At 37.0% G+C, this 18,225-nt stretch overlaps 1 protein-coding gene and 1 long non-coding RNA gene across 4 annotated transcripts in view; one reads left to right on the top strand and one right to left on the bottom strand.

The window, feature by feature from the left end:
• Positions 1-18,225, top strand: part of HPSE2 (heparanase 2 (inactive)) — a 638,970-nt gene that overhangs the window by 399,726 nt on the left and 221,019 nt on the right. For all 3 annotated transcript variants that reach the window (XM_004268436.4, XM_004268434.4, XM_049697113.1), the window contains one exon: positions 6,595-6,642. In XM_004268436.4, the coding sequence (XP_004268484.1) occupies positions 6,595-6,642 (48 nt within the window). The remainder of the gene's footprint in view (positions 1-6,594; positions 6,643-18,225) is intronic.
• Positions 1-18,225, bottom strand: part of LOC125961049 (uncharacterized) — a 297,239-nt gene that overhangs the window by 175,899 nt on the left and 103,115 nt on the right. The window lies entirely within an intron of this gene.

The following is an 18,225-nucleotide window of genomic DNA, read 5'->3' as shown; positions in this document are numbered from 1 at the left end:
ATTGGCAAGAGAGATTCTGTAGAGAGTCTCACCCCTCTCAAGAAGTCCTTGTATGTTAAAAACTCTATAAATCTACCAAATTAAGGGAATTATAAGCTAGAAGAGAAGCCTAAATAGAGAGCTGCACTAGCCATTAAAGTCAATGAACATATAGCCATGCTATTTATCAGCCTGCTGCAAGTGTAATATTATATATAAATATGGGTGGGGAGAGAAAAAGGAAGGGAAGGAGGGAGGGAGGGAGAGAAGAAGGGAGGCTTGAAGGGAGGAATGGAAGGAGAAAGAGAAATGGAGAGAGGAGAGAGAGAGAGAGGGTGGGGAAGAAAGAGATCAATATTTTATTTCTTCTAGAGCTTAATATATAGTTAACCTAGTATAGCTTAATATATAATTAGCCATGGAAATGTAAGTGACTTTGGACCAAATAGAAGATGCCTGGTTTGCTGTAACTCAAAATGAATAATTTCCTCACAAGTTTTTCCTAGCTTTTGTGTAGAATGGCTGTCACATCTCATTCATGTTAGTTACATAACCAAAGATTCTCCTTGTGGACAAGGAAAAGAAGGATCAGGCTGCCACACTCTTACTGAAGTTTGTAGTCATTTGGACATCTAGTTCCCCATGAAGGATTTATCCTCTTTCCTGGGAGCAAAATTCAGAAACCAGTTTTCAGGGTTGCACTGTGTGGTCCAGAAGCAGAAATCAAACTCCAAAGACCATGAATAAAGATGTGCCTTATTATAAGAGAGAGCTGTGATATGCACTGGGAGAGAAGGCTCCACAACATTGCAGATACGTCATATGTGCAGGTGGATAACAAAGGAAAGAAATTCTCCCAGATTTGGGGTCCCTTGGGGGAGGAAAGGAACTCTCACAATGAAAGGGGATATTTTGTTCTTTTCCATAGCAGCATATTTGCTCCAGTGGGAAAGATTCCCCAGTACTGAAACGTCTGCCTGGCACTGGCCAATTTTCTTAGGTACAGGTCCTTGCCCCTTCCCTCTCTTATCCCTTTTTGAGTGACTGGATGTCAGCATGAGGACAGACATCTTCTATTCTCTGAAATAATCTTCCAAGATTTCTGTCTTCATAATTCAGGTATGGAGACATCCAACCTTGGAAAACCAAGATCTCTCCTTTTTGTCATTATTCACATCCTGGGTCATCTTTTACTTGTTCGTTCATAGACCTAAATCTAGGGATTAGAATGGAGGTGGATGGTTGAAAACGCTTGGATAATACTGGACCCTAAACAGAATTTCACTTTCCCAATGGTATTTCACTCCTGACAGCACCAGTCTGTGTGCATGTTATTCCACCTCTAATATTACTGTTGCTGAGCATTCTGCAGCTGTGTGGAAGTTATTCATTTATGTGGTTTGGGCCAGTTTCTGAGAAACAAGCAAAACTAAGGAGCAGAAGAATCCATCAATGTTAGATTTGAACAAAGAAAATTATAATCTTTTTGGACTTGTTGTCCTCCTCAGTGCCAATATAGATATAAAAACAGAGTATGGAAATGATATAGATACACGGTAGATACAGAGAGCCCTAGTGTTCAGAGAGGGATAATGGGGCTGGGGAGAATTCACCAAATTCACTGGCTATAATGTCTATTCCATGGAGTTTTGTCTAATCAGTTTCCTTTATGTGTTATTTCTGTCATTTGTTTTTGTTTTTCTAGTTTTTTTTTTCAATCATTCAAAGACTTCTGAAAACAGAACATTTGCTCCATTTTAAATGAGTTTTATACACTTCTCAAAAAAACAAAGGTATGTTTAGTCATTCTGGTAGTATTTGGAAATGCATATTTTGTTTAACATTATTCCTGAATTAGATTCTTCCTCATCAGAATAAGTAGAAATGCTTCCATATGTTTGAAGTTGTTCTCATCATTTTGCCAAGAGGGAAAAAGGAAGAATGTAATTTACAACAGTTTTCATATGAACATATATTTAATAATTTTTTCCCATAAAGTTAGCTAAAACAACTTTTCTACTGCTTAAATATGCTGCTAAAGTTAAGATAATAATATCATTGGTCTAAACATATTAAATAGTGATTGACAAATTTTTTAAAATATTAAAATGAAATGAAAGTATATTTTACTATTTTGATTTCTTTTACAAAATAAGACTTTAGGTAAGGATCTGACTTTACTGTTTTCCCAAATAGCTACAAATCACGTAGCACTATTAAAAACATGCTTCAGTTTTTCACATACTAAATTCTTTTCCATGTAATAAATTCTTATATATAAATTTTTGTAAAAAATCTCTTCTGTTCCATAGATATCCTTACTAATTCCTGATCTCTTTACTAAGATCTCCTGACTAATGCCTAGGAATGTTTTAATAATTGCAGTTTTTATGGTATATTTTAATATATGGTAGATCAGATAAATGTCTTTTCAGTATTACAGTTTTTTCAGAACATTCTTGGCTTCTTTCAGATGAATGTTAGAATGATTTTGCAAAGTTTCAAAAATATCTGATGGGATTTTTTTATTAGAATTTCATTAAACCCATAAATTAGGTTAGGAAGAATAAATTGATTTTCCTATCCAGGATCATGGTAGGTCTTTTCCTATATTCAATTTAAAAATATTTCCCTGTAAACTATATAATATTCTATATATGGGTCCAGTATATTTCATATTTAATTATAGATATTATAGATTTTCTTTGCGGGTGGGGGAGGGGTGTGGGGAGAAAACATTAGCATTACTTTAAATGTTCCTAACTCTAGTTTTCCCATTCTTTTTATAATGTAACTTTTGATAATGGAAGGTTATTTAAAGACTTAATTATCAACCTGTAGCAGAACAAACTATTCAATGCATATGAGGATCTCCAGATTATAGTATCATACATAACAAGTTTCCAGCTTATAAGACACCAAATTAGATGTGTTCTTAATTGCCTGTCCAGAGCCTTTTCGCCAGGCAGGGCATTGATGATTATTTTTTCCTCCTAATTTTCTTGTGAATGTGTAACTGTTATCATCAATGACTATTTACTTCAAGTTCTTTGAGGCATTTTCAGAAGGATTGGAGTACATTCACCAACACCAGCATTAAAGTCTATTCCTGGACTGCCCATCTTAGGCAATGGCATTACCACAGTTAAAACTTTGGGGTTCTCTCTTACACCGCTTCCTCACTTAAATTCACCTACCGAGTCCTCTTGAGTGCTCCAACAGTGTTTTTTTCAACTGTGTCTTTTTTCATTCCCACATTTCAAAGCCTCCCATCACTCTGCAGTCATCTCCCTCCATTTTGTCCACACCACACTACCTCTCACCTTTACCATAGCCAGAGTGATCTTCCTAAAACTCAAGTCTGATCCTGACACACCCTCACTTGCTTAAGCACAGGATAAATCCAACATGCAGGAGGAGCTATCTGTATTTTACAATATTGTGTTGGGTGCTAATCATACAAAGATAAATAAGACCTCGACTTGTACCGAGATGTTAAGGAATAAAGGCCAGATGTGTTAGCATCACAGGCTAGCAACTAGTTATCTGACCATGCTGACTTCCTACCACTCCCTTACCTCTCCCCTGATATCCAGATATCCTGGACTCCTGAGAAAACACTCACCTTGACTCTATCATGCTTTGCTCAAGCTGCTCTATGCCTGGCCTGCTCTTCATGGCAAAATCTTACCCTTCTTTCAATGCTAGATTCAACCTCTTGTGAGATGTGAAGCTTTACTCAATGCTTATCCCTCTTCTAACATCATAGAAGGTAGAGCTAGCTACTCCCTTGACTGATCTCCCACAGCAGTTAGTTTGCACCAGTAATGCAACACAAAGAGACTAATTTGTCTCAGTGTCTGTCTTCTTGGCTTTACTGTGATTGTCTTATAGCAGAGGCCCTGAGTCAGTCACCTTTCGACACCTGCTCCAGCACCTAGTCTTACAAATAACACTGAAATGCTCAAGTCTGTGAGAGGAAGCCACAAGCAAAGAAGGTGCTGAGGCCTTTTATTCTTTTTCTAAAAAATAAGGTAGTGTTTTCTCAAGGCAAAAATTCAACTTATTTTTTTGCATTTTAATAATTCTTGTCCTCAGTGTAAACAGCTTGAAGGCAACATAGGGTTTGGAATTAGAAAACCTGAGTTTAGTCTGCACTACTCTATGAATTTGAACAAGTCACATAACCTCTATGAGACTTACCAACCTCCACTATAAATTAGAAATATCTGTCTACCAGGGCTGTTTTGAGAGTTATGTGAAATTATATACATAAGAAGCTAAAAAAAATTTTATAAGAAAGCACTCTAAATGTCATTGTAATTTTTATTATGGTTATTTTTATATGTAAATGGAGGCAGTTTTACGTTTCAGAGATTTTAGAAATAATTTTGGAGGAGTAAAGCCCATGTAAATATATATATATATATATATATATATATATATAAATGGCACTTGTATCTAAGTTTGACTAGGTTTTCTAATTTTTAAAATATCCTGGGGAGGGGGTACAAAATTTCGTTTCCCCCTCTTAATTTTTGGGTTATCCTACTTCTAAGATTGCCATCAGGTTTCCACAGCTTAGAGTGCTTCTGTGGCAGGTATAGTATTTTGGATCCTAATCTGTTTTCTTTCTCCCTGGACTTTTCCATTTTTCTCCTGTCTATTCAAGCAGATAGCTGGTTGTGTGCTTATTGACTCAGGGGTGGCACCTGACAGGATGGAGAAGAGAATGCACAGCTTTTCCAGCTTTTGAATTTTAAAGGAAGAATCCTGGGCATAGGGCTAGAAATGGTGAGGAGAGTGGAGCTACCCTCCCAGAGTCAAGAGATTTTTCTGGGCTGGAGAAAGGAGAGGAGAAGGGAAAGAGAAATCCGTGGGCTCCAAAAGCATAGGGTTCCTATGTCCTGCTTCCTAAGAAGCACTGCTAGGAGGAGTGGCATGATCCCATAAAAATGAGCTGGTTAGGGTGCTGGAAATACTACTTCTCTAGCCAGTAGGGATGTTAGTAACCTGTATAATGTGATTAATAATATCCACCTCACCAAGCAAAGCAATTTTGAGAATTATATGAAGGAAATACATGTGAATACCTGGTACTAAATAGGTATTCAGTAAATGTTATATTCCCTCCAATCCCCATTTATGTTTTGGTCCTGCTCAGCAAACCACTTTCATTCCTCAGTCAACCCTATGCTCCATTTCCCACGTTCTTGCTCCTGGACTGCCGAGTGGTACTAGACAAAAAGAGCAAAAACCATACAGGCAAGAGCCAAGCTGCCTCCCCCTCCTGTTCTTTCCCCTTCCCCTCTCCCTCCCCCTTCTCCTTCCCCTCCTCATTGTCTCCCTACTCTCCATCCTCTTCATCTTCTTTTATGAACATCACGCTGGTACTAAACCAGTAGTCCTGGTATCCCTTCTCCTTCTTTCACCCAGTCCTGCAGAGACTCAGTCCTCTTCCACCATCAGGGCAAAACAGAGCCTCTGTCTGGGCAGCGCAAGCACGCCCTTTGCCCATGTGTCCTCCTGGCAAGGTTAGGCTGGAGTAGGGCAGGGGTAGGGCATTCTTGACAAAATACTGTCCTTCTCCCTTCTCAGTGGACAAATTCTTTGTTTATGAAGTACTGATGGAAGATTGTTTCTGTCTGAGGAAAAGTTCCCTTCCAGGGTCTCAGGAAAGAGAATTGAAAGTAAGATCTGAAGGAACTGAGATGTTCCTTTTGATTTCCTATGTCTGAGTGGTAACTCTCTCAAATAGTAACACGAGCCATGACAGCGCATGGCCTCAGAACATGTGGATGGCTAAAAGGAGGCAGGTTGATAATTGAGTTATTCACAGACCTGCAGTTCATGATACCTTATGGAATCTGTGTGGCCTTGGGTGCTCTCTACTGTCACTATGTTTCTGGTGGAACCCCAAGGGGCACAGGAGGGTGGCAAATTGCTAGCAAGACTTTGCTGAGTGCTTTGCAGGGAAACAGGTCTGGTTTCTGTTTTGAGCTGAGCATCCTGGTCGAGACACTCAGTTCTCTACTTAGCTGCTCCAGAAATGGTTAAATGTCTCTATGTGGTGCTTAGGTTTCTACACTTAGACAGCTGTGGTAGCCCATCACTAGGGCATATTTGTTAGTGCTTCATACTTATATACTTATATAAATAAATTGGGTTTTCCCATGCTCTCTATAGAAGGAGAGGCCTGAGGTTTTTCAAAGGCATATGTTGTGTTGTCATCCTTGGAAAATGTTATCGTTTGTCTCCTAGTAGATCTCAGAATCCTTAGAGAATAGGAAATGCGACAGATAAGTTTTGATCACAGGGAAGGTGATGTGGGAGCCATCAGGCATGGGATTGGAAAGACAGATGTAGGTATAATGCTGTCTTGGGGTCTTGATTTCCAGATGGTAAAGAATGTGTGGAGAGCTGAAAGTGTGATTACTTTCACCTTCTGTACCTTTTAACTTCCAATACCTATGGATAGGCCATCGCTGTGGGCCCTCTCAGAAAGCATAGTTGCCCAAGGATTGGCCTGATCTCTGTCTCAGCTTATTTTATTTTAACCCTGGGGATATGGTTTACTTTAAGTTGCAATATCTTTGTTCTTTCTGTTTCCTACAGATTCATGAAGGTGGCAGGAAACACAGTGGATGCAGTTACCTGGCAACAGTAGGTATTCACCATTTTTGCTCTTACTTATTATCAGATGCTGTGAAATGAAAGATAAGTAGTTGTCATGAAGTTATAACTGAAATTTAATAAACTATCTTCCGTGCTCCAAGAAAAAAGTTAAAACTAATTCCAAAATTAATTGTTGGCAGTCAGTAACTTTAATCATAATGAAAAATATTTTATTCTGCATTTATACTCTTAGTTTCTGTAAACAACAAGTTCCAAATATTTCCTGAAATTCTTATCCTCCTTCAGTTTGTCGTTGTGAGTCATGGATTGAGTGGGTCTGAGGATCTTGTCATTCCCTTGCTTAAAACCCCTCAGTGCTGGGGCTTCCCTGGTGGCGCAGTGGTTGGGAGTCTACCTGCCGATGCAGGGGACACGGGTTCGTGCCCCGGTCTGGGAAGATCCCACATGCCGTGGAGCGGCTGGGCCCGTGAGCCGTGGCCACTGGGCCTGTGTGTCCAGAGCCTGTGCTCCGCAGCGGGAGAGGCCACAACAGTGAGAGGCCCGCATACCACAAACAAACAAACAAACAAAAACCCTCAGTGCCTTCCCTTTGCATGTAGACCACAAGCCACACTCTCTACTCTGGCCTATAAGGCTCTTTGTGTTTGGCCTCTGCTCTCGTCTGATGCCACCCTGCCCTTACTCATTCTGTCCCAACACACTGGTGAGGACTTTCAGTTTGTAGAGGGTTCACATGCATGTCTGCCTCAAGAACTTTGTATGTGTCATTCCCTCTGCCTGGAATGCTGTTATCTTCATATTTTGTGTAGCTTACTCCTTCTCATCTCTTAAGATTCAGCTTACATGTCACCTCCTTCAAGAGGCCTTCCCTGATGATCCTATCTAAAGTAGACCCCCTATTTAATTGTCTTTCTTAGCTCGTTTTTCCGTAGTACTTACCATAATTTACAATTACTATTTTTTATACTTGTTTTTGTAATTTGTGTGTTTTCTCTTTTACCAGAATAGCACTTATTCAGTTCAACAAGTGCTTATTTAGGCAACTGTTAATTGGGCATTTACTGGGGGGAAAATAACGGCAATGATAATAATAACAATGTGGCAGGAACCTTTATGTGTCTTACTATATCTGATCCTCAGAACAACCAAATGAGGTCAGGACTGTTTTTATCTATATTTTTCTACAACTTAGAGGAAGGTGTATAAAATCAAAAGATTACACAGAAAGTGGCAGATTTTGGACTTGAAGTTGGTTCTGTCTCACTCCATGGGCTTCTCTTAACTGTTACGGCTTTGGTAACAAGACAATAATCCTATACTGGAAATATTACCTTCTATTGGTGTAATTCAAATCCTCTTCAGTGTCCTCACCAAAAGCTATCTGGATAATGTAGCATAAAGACAAGAGACTGGAGAATTTATAGTGTTTATAAAGAGGAGTAATGAGATCAGTGTACAAAAATTAGTTGGTAAGAATGTAAGCATCGCTCAGTTATCATGGCTGACAGGGAGGGATCAGAGAAAGTTTTTTTCCCCTACTCAAGCACTCTCCATAGTACAAATGCAGTGAAGTGAGCACAGTATTTTTTCTTTTTATAAAGGAGAAATACATTTTTGCAAATACAGTTTGTTTATTAGCTATTTAAAAAAATATTGGCCATCTCTCAAGATAAATATCATGTGTTTGTAACTACTCTAAAAATACCCCCAAAGCAGGCATGGGGTTGTGTTTCTTTTGGCTCCAGGATCAGCATTCATTTGGGGACAACAAGTAGCACCTGGACTCTACCATTTATTCCTTACAGCCATAATTTTCAGTCAAGACTTGGAATAGTCATGGAACAATTCCAAGAAATCTTGGCCAGGAGGACTCAGTGAAAATTAAAGCCAAATGCCATGTTTCTCTAACCCTGAGAAATGCTGAGGTGAAAATTTCTTAATAATGTAAAGGAAATCAAGAGTCACTGTCAGGAAAAAAAAAAAGGAGAATAGAATTTGTTGGTATACATCTAGCCAAAAGAATCAATTCAATACTAGGATATTGAGCTTGGAGCTTGAACAACCAGAACTCTGAGTCTGAAGTCATAAATAAATAAATCTATATAGTTAGACTATTTTGATTTGGACTTTCATGCTCTTGGATTTTCAGGACCAAGATACACGACTTGATGATTGGTTCTTCCCTCCAACCCATGCAGAAAACCCAGAAAGAGTTAGTGAGATGAAGTTCCAATTACAGGAATGGTGGAATAGCTTGTATCAGATATCAATGATAAATCTGGACAATAATTAAATACACACACACACACACACACACACAAAGAGTGATCAAAAGGCAGCAAAAGCTAGAGGAAGTTATTCAATTCCTGAAAGAACTGAATGGCACTGGTGAGATCTGTGGTTACTTAAGAATCCATACAGTATGAGGTGGCTTTAAACTCAAAAGAAATACATGGTCATATTGATTTGAGGTGTCGGAAAAAAAAAGTCAGAAGGTGGAAATCTCAGAAAGATGGAGTTATGGGACAAAACACCAAATATGCATATAAACCTCCTTTCAAATCTTTGCCTGATCCCTGAACTGTGCATATTTAAGGGAGACTTCAAGGAGCCTGGGAGAAAACAACAGCTGGAAGCCTGAAAAATTTGAACAGCAATTTCAGCTGCTGTCTGTCACATGAGGGACAGAGATTGTAATTTGAATCTCACAAATTGAGGGGCTTGATAAACACCTTGTGCTTTCCAGTGAAAACTAAAAGACATGCCTCGGGAGTAAAGTCTATGTCCCAGGACTAAGGATTTGCCTTAAGTCTAATGTGTAACCACAACAGACTCACCCTAACGAAGTCTGAACTGCAGCTGCTACAAGAACAAGATGACCAGACGTTCATCCAACTGCCTGCTAGATCCCAGACCAACACTCTTCTGTCTCTACAACATATCAACCACACTTTCCAGTATACAATTTTAAAAATTACTAGACATGCAAAGAAACAGAAAAATATGGCCCATGGCCAAGAGAATGATCTATGACTTGAAACCCTGAGATGACCCAGATAATAGGATTAGCTGACAAGGATTTTAAAGAAGCTATTGCACATATATTCAAATAGTTAAGGGAAAATGTCCATATTGAGTGAACATATAGGGAAATATCAGCAGTGACATGGAAACTTTATATATATATATATATAAAACAGAACCAAATGAAATTATTAAAGAAAAAATAGAAAACTGAAATGATGGGAATTCCGTGGTTGTCCAGTGGTTAGGACTCCATGCTTCCAATGCAAGGGGCACAGGTTCGATCTCTGGTTGGGGAACTAAGATCCCACAAGCCATGTGGTGCGACCAAAATATATAACTAAATAAATAACTGAAATGAAAGACTCACTGGATGGGCTTACTAAGAGATTGGAAAGTACAGAAGAAAGGGTTAGTGAACTTGCATACAGATCATTTGAAATTATACAGTTAAAGAACAGAGAAAAAATATTGGGAAGAAAATTGTCAAAGGTTCAGCCACCTCATTGCCAATATCAAGTAACATCTGTGCAATTAGAATCCAGAGGATGAGAGAGAGAATGAGGCAGAAAACTTTTTTAAGAAACCAAATCTGGGGACTTCCCTGGTGGTCCAATGGCTAAGGCTCTGCACTCCCAATGCAGGGGGCCCAGGTTCGATTACTGCTTGGGGAACTAGATCCCACATGCATGCCACAACAAAGAGTTTGCATGCTGCAACTAAGAGTCTGCATGCTGCAACTAAGAAGTCCATATGCTGCAACTAAGGAAACCGCATGCCGCAACTAAAGATCCCACATGCCACAACAGTCCTGGCACAGCCAAAATTAGTTAATTAATATGTTAATAAATAAATATTTTTTTTAAAAAAGAAACCAAAGCTGAACTTCTCTCAAATTTAGTGAAAAACATTAACTTTTAGAACCAAGAAGCTAGGCAAGCCCTAAGAAGGAAAAATACAAGGAAAATCACACCTGGACATAATATTTAAATTGTTGAGAACAAAAGGATGGAGAAAAATCTTCAAAGCATTCAGATAAAAATGACACTTTACATAGAGAGCAAAGAGACAAATGATGGCTAACTTGACATCAGAAAAAATGGATAACAGAAGACAATGGAACTGCATCTTTAAAGTGCTAAAGAAGAAAAAGTCAAACCAGAATTCTCTATCCAGAAAAATATTCTTTTAAAATGAAAGTGAAATAAAGATGTTTTGGGTAAGTGAAAGCCGGCAGACCTGTGCTACAAGAAATACTAAAGGAAGTTCTTCAGACAGAAGTAACATCAGAAGGAAAGTTGGATCTCAGAAAATAATGAAATGCTTTGGAAAGTGTAAATTTATAGATAAATATATTTTTTCTCTTAATTTCTTTAAAAAAACCTGACTCTAACACAAATATATAACATTGTATTATGGGGTTTATAACATACAGAGTTGTAAAAATATACGGCAATAATACCACAAAGGATGATGAAGGGAGGAGGCTGTAAGTGGAGTTATACTGTTCCAAGTTTTTTTAATGTGAAGTAATACAATATTTACTCTAAGAAGACTGTGAAATTGTATTCCTAGAATTAAGGTTGTGGATAGAACTAAGGTTGCTGACCTAAAGTAGGGAGGTTATCTTGGATTATCCAAATGGACCCAATGTAACCATTAGAGTGGAAGAGGGAGTCAGAAGAGAGGAGGCATGGGAAGATTTAACTACAGAAGAGGAAGTCAGAGTGATGTAATGTGAGAAGGATTTGACCCACTATTGTTGGATTTGAAGGTGGAAGAAAGGGGTCATGAGTGAAGGAATAAGGGCAGTCTCTAGAAGCTGGAAAAGTCAAGGACATGGATTCTTCTCTAGCACTTCCAGAAGGAATACAGCCCTCCTAATACTTTGATTTTAACCCAGTGAGATCCATGTTAATTTCTAACATACAGAACGATAAGATAATAAATTTGGATTGTTTTAAGCCACTGTTTGTGATAATCTTTTAAAGAAGCAATAGAAAACTATAGAAACAGTACATAATAACAGAGATTCAAAGTACCCAAGGAAAAAATACCCAAAGAAAAAACTAAAAGAACAAAAGGTGGAAAAATAGATAAATCTACTTTCATAGTTGGAGATTTAAAAGCGTCTCTTTCAGTAATTAATAGGACAACTAGATTAAAAACAGAAAGGATATGGAAGATTTGAATAACACTATCAATCAGCTTGACCTAATTGACAGTTGTAGGCTGAGTTGAACATACATTCTTTTCCAGTGCCCATGGAACCATTCATCAAGATAGATCATATATGCTCAGCTATAAAACAAGTCTCAATAAATTTGAAAGGATTGAAATCATACAGAATTTTTTAATTGAAATATAGTTGATTTGCAATATTGTGTTAGTTTCAGGTGTACAGCAAAGTGATTCAGTTATATATATATATATATTTTTCAGATTATTTTCCATTACAGGTTACTACAAGATGTTGAATATAGTTCCCTGTGCTATACTGTAAATCTTTGTTGCTTATCTATTTTATATACAGTGGTGTATATCTGTTAATCCCATACTTCTAATTTATCCCTCCCCCTTTCCCCTTTGGTAACCATAAGTTTGTTTCCTATGTCTGTGAGACTGTTTCTGTTTTGTAAATAAATTCATTTGTATTATCTTTTAGATTCCACATATAAGTGATAGCATATAATATTTGTCTTTGTCTGACTTACTTTACTCAGTATGATAATCTCTAGGTCCACCCATGTTGCTGCAAATGACAATATTTCATTCTTTTCATGGGTGAGTAATAGTCCATTGTGTATCTATGCATATACCACATCTGCTTTATCATTCATCTGTTGATGGACATTTAGGTTGCTTCCATGTCTTGGCTATTGTAAATAGTTGCTGCTATGAACACTGGGGTGCACGTATCTTTTCAAATTAGAGTGTTCGTCTTTTCTGGATATATGCCCAGGAGTGGGATTGCTGGGTCATATGGTAGCTCTATTTTTAGTTTTTTAAGGAACCTCCATACTGTTTTCCATAGTGGTTGCACCAATTTACATTCCCACCAACAGTGTAGGAGGATTCCCTTTTCTCCACACCCTCTCCAGCATTTATTGTTTATAGACTTTTTGATGATGGCCATTCTTACCGGTGTGAGGTAATACCTCATTGTAGTTTTAATTTGCATTTCTCTAATAATTAGCAATGTTGAGCATCTTTTCATGTGTCTGTTTTGATGACAAAGAAATTAAGTTAGATATCAGTAAGAAAAATATCTATAAAATACCTAAATATTTTGAAATTAAATAACACACTTTGAAATAATCTGTGGATCAAAGAAGAAATCATGAGGGAAAGTAAGAAATATTTTGAAATGAATATGATGATATATTTTATCAAAATTGGTGGAATTCAGAAAAAACAGAGCTTAGAGGGAAATCTATATTCCAATATGCTTATATTAGAAAAGAAGAAACATTGGTATCAATGACCTTTCTTAGTTTCTATCTTAAGAAGCTAGAAAAAGAACAAACTAAACTCAAACCAAGTAAAATAAAGAAAATTACAAAGGTAAAAGCAGAAAGCAATAAAACATAGAATAGACAAGCAGTAGAGAAAATTTACAAAGCCAGAAGTATCTCTTTGAATAGGTGAACAAATTTGAAAACTTAGAGAGAGAGATTGAAAGATAGAGGGAGAGAGAGAAAGAGCGAATGGGAAAGAAAAAACAGAAATTGCCACTATCATGAATAAAAAAGGGATTCTCACTATAGGTCACATAGATATTAAAAGTATAATAAGGGAACATTATGAACAACTTTATACCAACAAATTTTACAATTGAAATGGACAAATTCCTTGAAAATATAACATCAAAATGACACATTAGGGCTTCCCTGGTGGCGCAGTGGTTGAGAGTCCGCCTGCAGATGCAGGGGACACGGGTTCGTGCCCCGGTCCGGGAAGAGCCCACATGCCGCGGAGCGGCTAGGCCCGTGAGCCATGGCCGCTAAGCCTGCACGTCCAGAGCCTGTGCTCCGCAAAGGGAGAGGCCACAACAGTGAGAGGCCTGCGTACCACAAAAAAAAATAGAAAATAAAAAATGACACATTAAAAATTCTTGATATCATTATAGTATATCTGGTTCATTTTGGAATATCTGGCAATTTCTTATATAAATAAAATAAACCTATTCTATGACAGAGCAATTCCATCACAAGGTATTTACGCAAAGGAAATAAAAACATGTCACACAAACACTTTTATAAGAATGTTCATACCAGTTTTATTAATGATAGGTAAAAACTAGAAACAGCCCAGGTGTCCATCAGCAAGAGAATGGATTAAACAAACTGTTGTATAGTTGTATAAAGGAATGATACTCAGCAAGATCAAAAAACAAAGTACTCTATGACATAAATCACAGCAAGGTCCTTTTTGACCCACCTCCTAGGGAAATGGAAATAAAAACAAAAGTAAACAAATGGGACCTAATGAAACTTAAAAGCTTTTGCGCAGCAAAGGAAACCATAAAGAAGACCAAAAGACAACCCTCAGAATGGGAGAAAATATTTGCAAATGAAGCAACTGATAAAGGATTAATCTCCAAAATTTATAAGCAGCTCATGCAGCTTAATAACAAAAAAACAAACAACCCAATCCAAAAATGGGCAGAAGACCTAAATAGACATTTCTCCAAAGAAGATATACAGAGTGCCAACAAACACATGAAAGAATGCTCAACATCACTAATCATTAGAGAAATGCAAATCAAAACTACAATGAGATATCATCTCACACCAGTCAGAATGGCCATCATCAAAAAATCTACAAACAATAAATGCTGGAGAGGGTGTGGAGAAAAGGGAACCCTCTTACACTGTTGGTGGGAATGTAAATTGATACAGCCACTGTGGAGAACAGTATGGAGGTTCCTTAAAAAGCTACAAATAGAACTACCATATGACCCAGCAATGCCACTACCGGGCATATACCCTGAGAAGACCAAAATTCAAAAAGAGTCATGTACCAAAATGTTCGTTGCAGCTCTATTTACAATAGCCCAGAGATGGAAACAACCTAAGTGTCCATCATCGGATGAATGGATAAAGAAGATGTGGCACATATATACAATGGAATATTACTCAGCCATAAAAAGAGACGAAATTGAGCTATTTGTAATGAGGTGGATAGACCTAGAGTCTGTCATACAGAGTGAAGTAAGTCAGAAAGAGAGAGACAAATACCGTATGCTAACACATATATATGGAATTTAAGAAAAAAAAATGTCATGAAAAACCTAGGGGTGAAACAGGAATAAAGACACAGACTTACTAGAGAATGGACTTGAGGCTATGGGGAGGGGGAAGGGTAAACGGTGACAAAGCGATAAAGAGGCATGGACATATATACACTACCAAACGTAAGGTAGACAGCTAGTGGGAAGCAGCCGCATAGCACAGGGAGATCAGCTTGGTGCTTTGTGACCGCCTGGAGGGGTGGGATAGGGAGGGTGGGAGGGAGGGAGACGCAAGCGGGAAGAGATATGGGAATATATGTATATATATATCTGATTCATTTTGTTGTGAAGCTGAAACTAACATACCATTGTAAAGCAATTATACTCCAATAAAGATGTTAAAAAAAATAAATAAATAAATAAATAAAAAACAAAGTACTGATGCACTTCACAACATAAATGAATCTCAAAATCGTTATGCTAAGTGCAAAAAAAGCCTTATATAAAACAGCATATTTGTGTTTTTCCAATTATATGAAGTTCTAGAATAGATTGTGAAAATTAGAAAATTGCCTCTGTAGGTATAGGGGGTAGAGACATGGATCGAGAGCGAAAGGCACAAGAGGGAATTTTCTGGGGTAATTGTAATGTTCTACACTTTGATAGGGATTTGGATTACACAGGATTTTGTATGCTTTTGTCAAAATTCATCAAATGATACATTTAAGTTTTGTACAGATCATTGTATGTAAAATTTACTTAAGAAAAAGAACCATAACAGATATTAGAGAACTCTATTAAAGAACTCTGGTTAATAGTATGATTGATGAAGTGTTTAGGATGAACTATACTGAAGTCTGCAACTTATTTGAAATGCCTCAAAACATAAAATGGATCAATGGATGGATAGAGGGATAGATAGATTGATAAATGTGTGATGAAGCAAATGTAGCAAAATGTTAATGGTAGAACTTAGGTGGTGAATATATTTTTTTCACTCTACAATTCTTTCCATCTGCTTCTGTTTGAAATTTTTCATAATAAGATATAGGAAAAAAGCCTAAATTATTACACCTAAATATATTATATAATATTAAATAATATACTGTTGTGAAAATAGTTATGAAAAATAAATAAGAAAATCCTTTTAAGTGAATCAAATAAAATATACAATTCATACCTCAATAATATAAAAATGCACAGAAACTCAAAGAAAAGTTACTAATAGGTTAATAGTATTAACCTTTAGATGTAAGGAGTATAGGGATGCTTTTATGGTCATCTTTACTTTTCTATAGTTTCCAATTTTTCTGTAATAAGGATGTATTTATTGCATCCTTATTACATCCTTATTTTTGTTTATAATAGAAACCATCAATACCCAGCTCCACCCTTCCCAACTCCAATTCCCCCTCCCCAGAAGCAATCATCACAATTTTAGCCACTTGTTATATTTGTTTCCATATTTCTAAATAACAGTCTGATGGTATTTTAAATTTTTTTCCAATTTAAATATTATCTATTAATTTCCTACTATGAAAGATAAGAATTTAGCTCTCATACCTCCCTAACTCATCACACACTTAAACATACTTACATTTCCCCATCCTCCAATATTTTATATCTTAAGTATTGGTTAGATCAGAGTTCAATGCTCATATTTTTATTCCTATGTAAATATGACTCACAGAAGAGAATGTGTGTGCAATGATTACATTTTCTTTCTTCCACAACTTTTTTGTTTTCCCTGCAGTTAATAACTCTTTTTCATTTGCTTAATTTCTTATTAGTCTTTCCCTAAGTCATGCCTAAATTCTGTACCAGAGGAGTAGATCTCTCTCTTTGTGCAAACACTCCAGGTAGCCATCAGTTTCATCTTGTCCTTGGAGGTGTTCTCCTGGAGCAGTCTCTCCTCTGGTCCCATCTGGACTAATTGATCTCCGTGCTTCCTGCACAGCTGTTGTCCTGGGATCTCCCTTCACCATCGTCCTAGGGATTCCTTTTGGCTCTCTTATTTGTTGGATCCATGCCTTTTTATGAAGTTTACTCCCTCATTTTGGTGGAACATTTTTTTTCCAAGAACTTCCTGAGAAAAGATAAATGAGAGGTAAACTTGTTGAGACCTTGTATTAGAATTTGATTTATATTTTGGATGCATACAGATTTCCCGTGGATTTTGATGCTTTGGCTCCATTTTATTCTAGCTTTTCTTGTAACTATTGAGAAATCTGATCCTTTTAAATTTCCATTCCTTTTATTTGCCCTGTTTTTTCTCTGTTGGTACTCGTAAAATCTTCTTTTTGTCCTCAGTGATCCTTTGTGTGACTCTCTTTTTATTCTGTTTACTAGGTATGTGGTGGACCCTCTCAATCTGAAACTCATACCCTTCAGTTTAGGGAAATTTTTTTCTTTGATGATTTTCTTCTTTTTTGTGCTCGCTCTCTCTCTCTCTCTCTCTGGAACTTCCATTAGTCAGATATCAGAACTCCTCAAACAGTAGTCTAATTTTTATATATTTTTCTCTCCCTTGTTTTTTTCTTCTGTTTTCTGCTAAATCTCCTTAATAATCTAAGTTTTCTGTTGAAATTTTCATTTCTGTTATCATATTTCTAATTTCCAAAAACTATTTTTCAAAGCTTCCTTTTTATGGCTTCTTTTCTTGTTTCTGGATCATTTTTCTCTCTGAAGGTATCAATTTTAGTTGTGTTTGTTTATTTTGTTTCTTTTCTTATTTTCTCTTCTCACACTCTTTCTCTCCCTCCGTTTTCCTTCCTCCCTTCCTTTCCTTTCTTTCTTCTCCAATACTTATGATTTCTTCATTAAACTTTTTTCCCTCTATGTTCTTCCCTCCTCCCCCCATTTCCTTCTTTATTTTTTTTTCTTTCATATTAAAGATCTTCCTCAAATGTCAAATGATGGTTAGATCTCTATTCCTATTTAAGAAAGAGGCACGAAAAACTGATTGGATGTTTTTTTTCCTCATGGACATTTCTTCTCAACTAGTTGAGGGTCTATGTAGGGTGATCTGCCTGGGTTATTACATTAGGGGATTCCTAACTGTCCATATCTGTTGGTCTTTTCTTATGTGCAATTTAGTTTTTCCAGAGAAGAATTCTCTCTTCTGCCAACTTGGAAGTATAAATCTGCTAGCATCCTCATATCTAAGAAAGGAGCTGGATATCTCATTGTTTAGTATGTAGCCTTTCACTTAATTCTGTTGTTTTCAGTGTGGTTGCCCCCACCTCAACTATGTTTGATGACCCTGACTCTAGCTCAACCTCCAATGCTCTGCTCTCTTAGAAATGGGACAGTTTCTCAACTATGTAGGGTAGTGGATCATATTTATAGATACC

Source organism: Orcinus orca, chromosome 14 (genome assembly GCF_937001465.1).
Source record: "Orcinus orca chromosome 14, mOrcOrc1.1, whole genome shotgun sequence".
Classification (NCBI taxonomy): domain Eukaryota; kingdom Metazoa; phylum Chordata; class Mammalia; order Artiodactyla; family Delphinidae; genus Orcinus; species Orcinus orca.
This window is presented reverse-complemented; position numbering and strand designations above follow the sequence as displayed.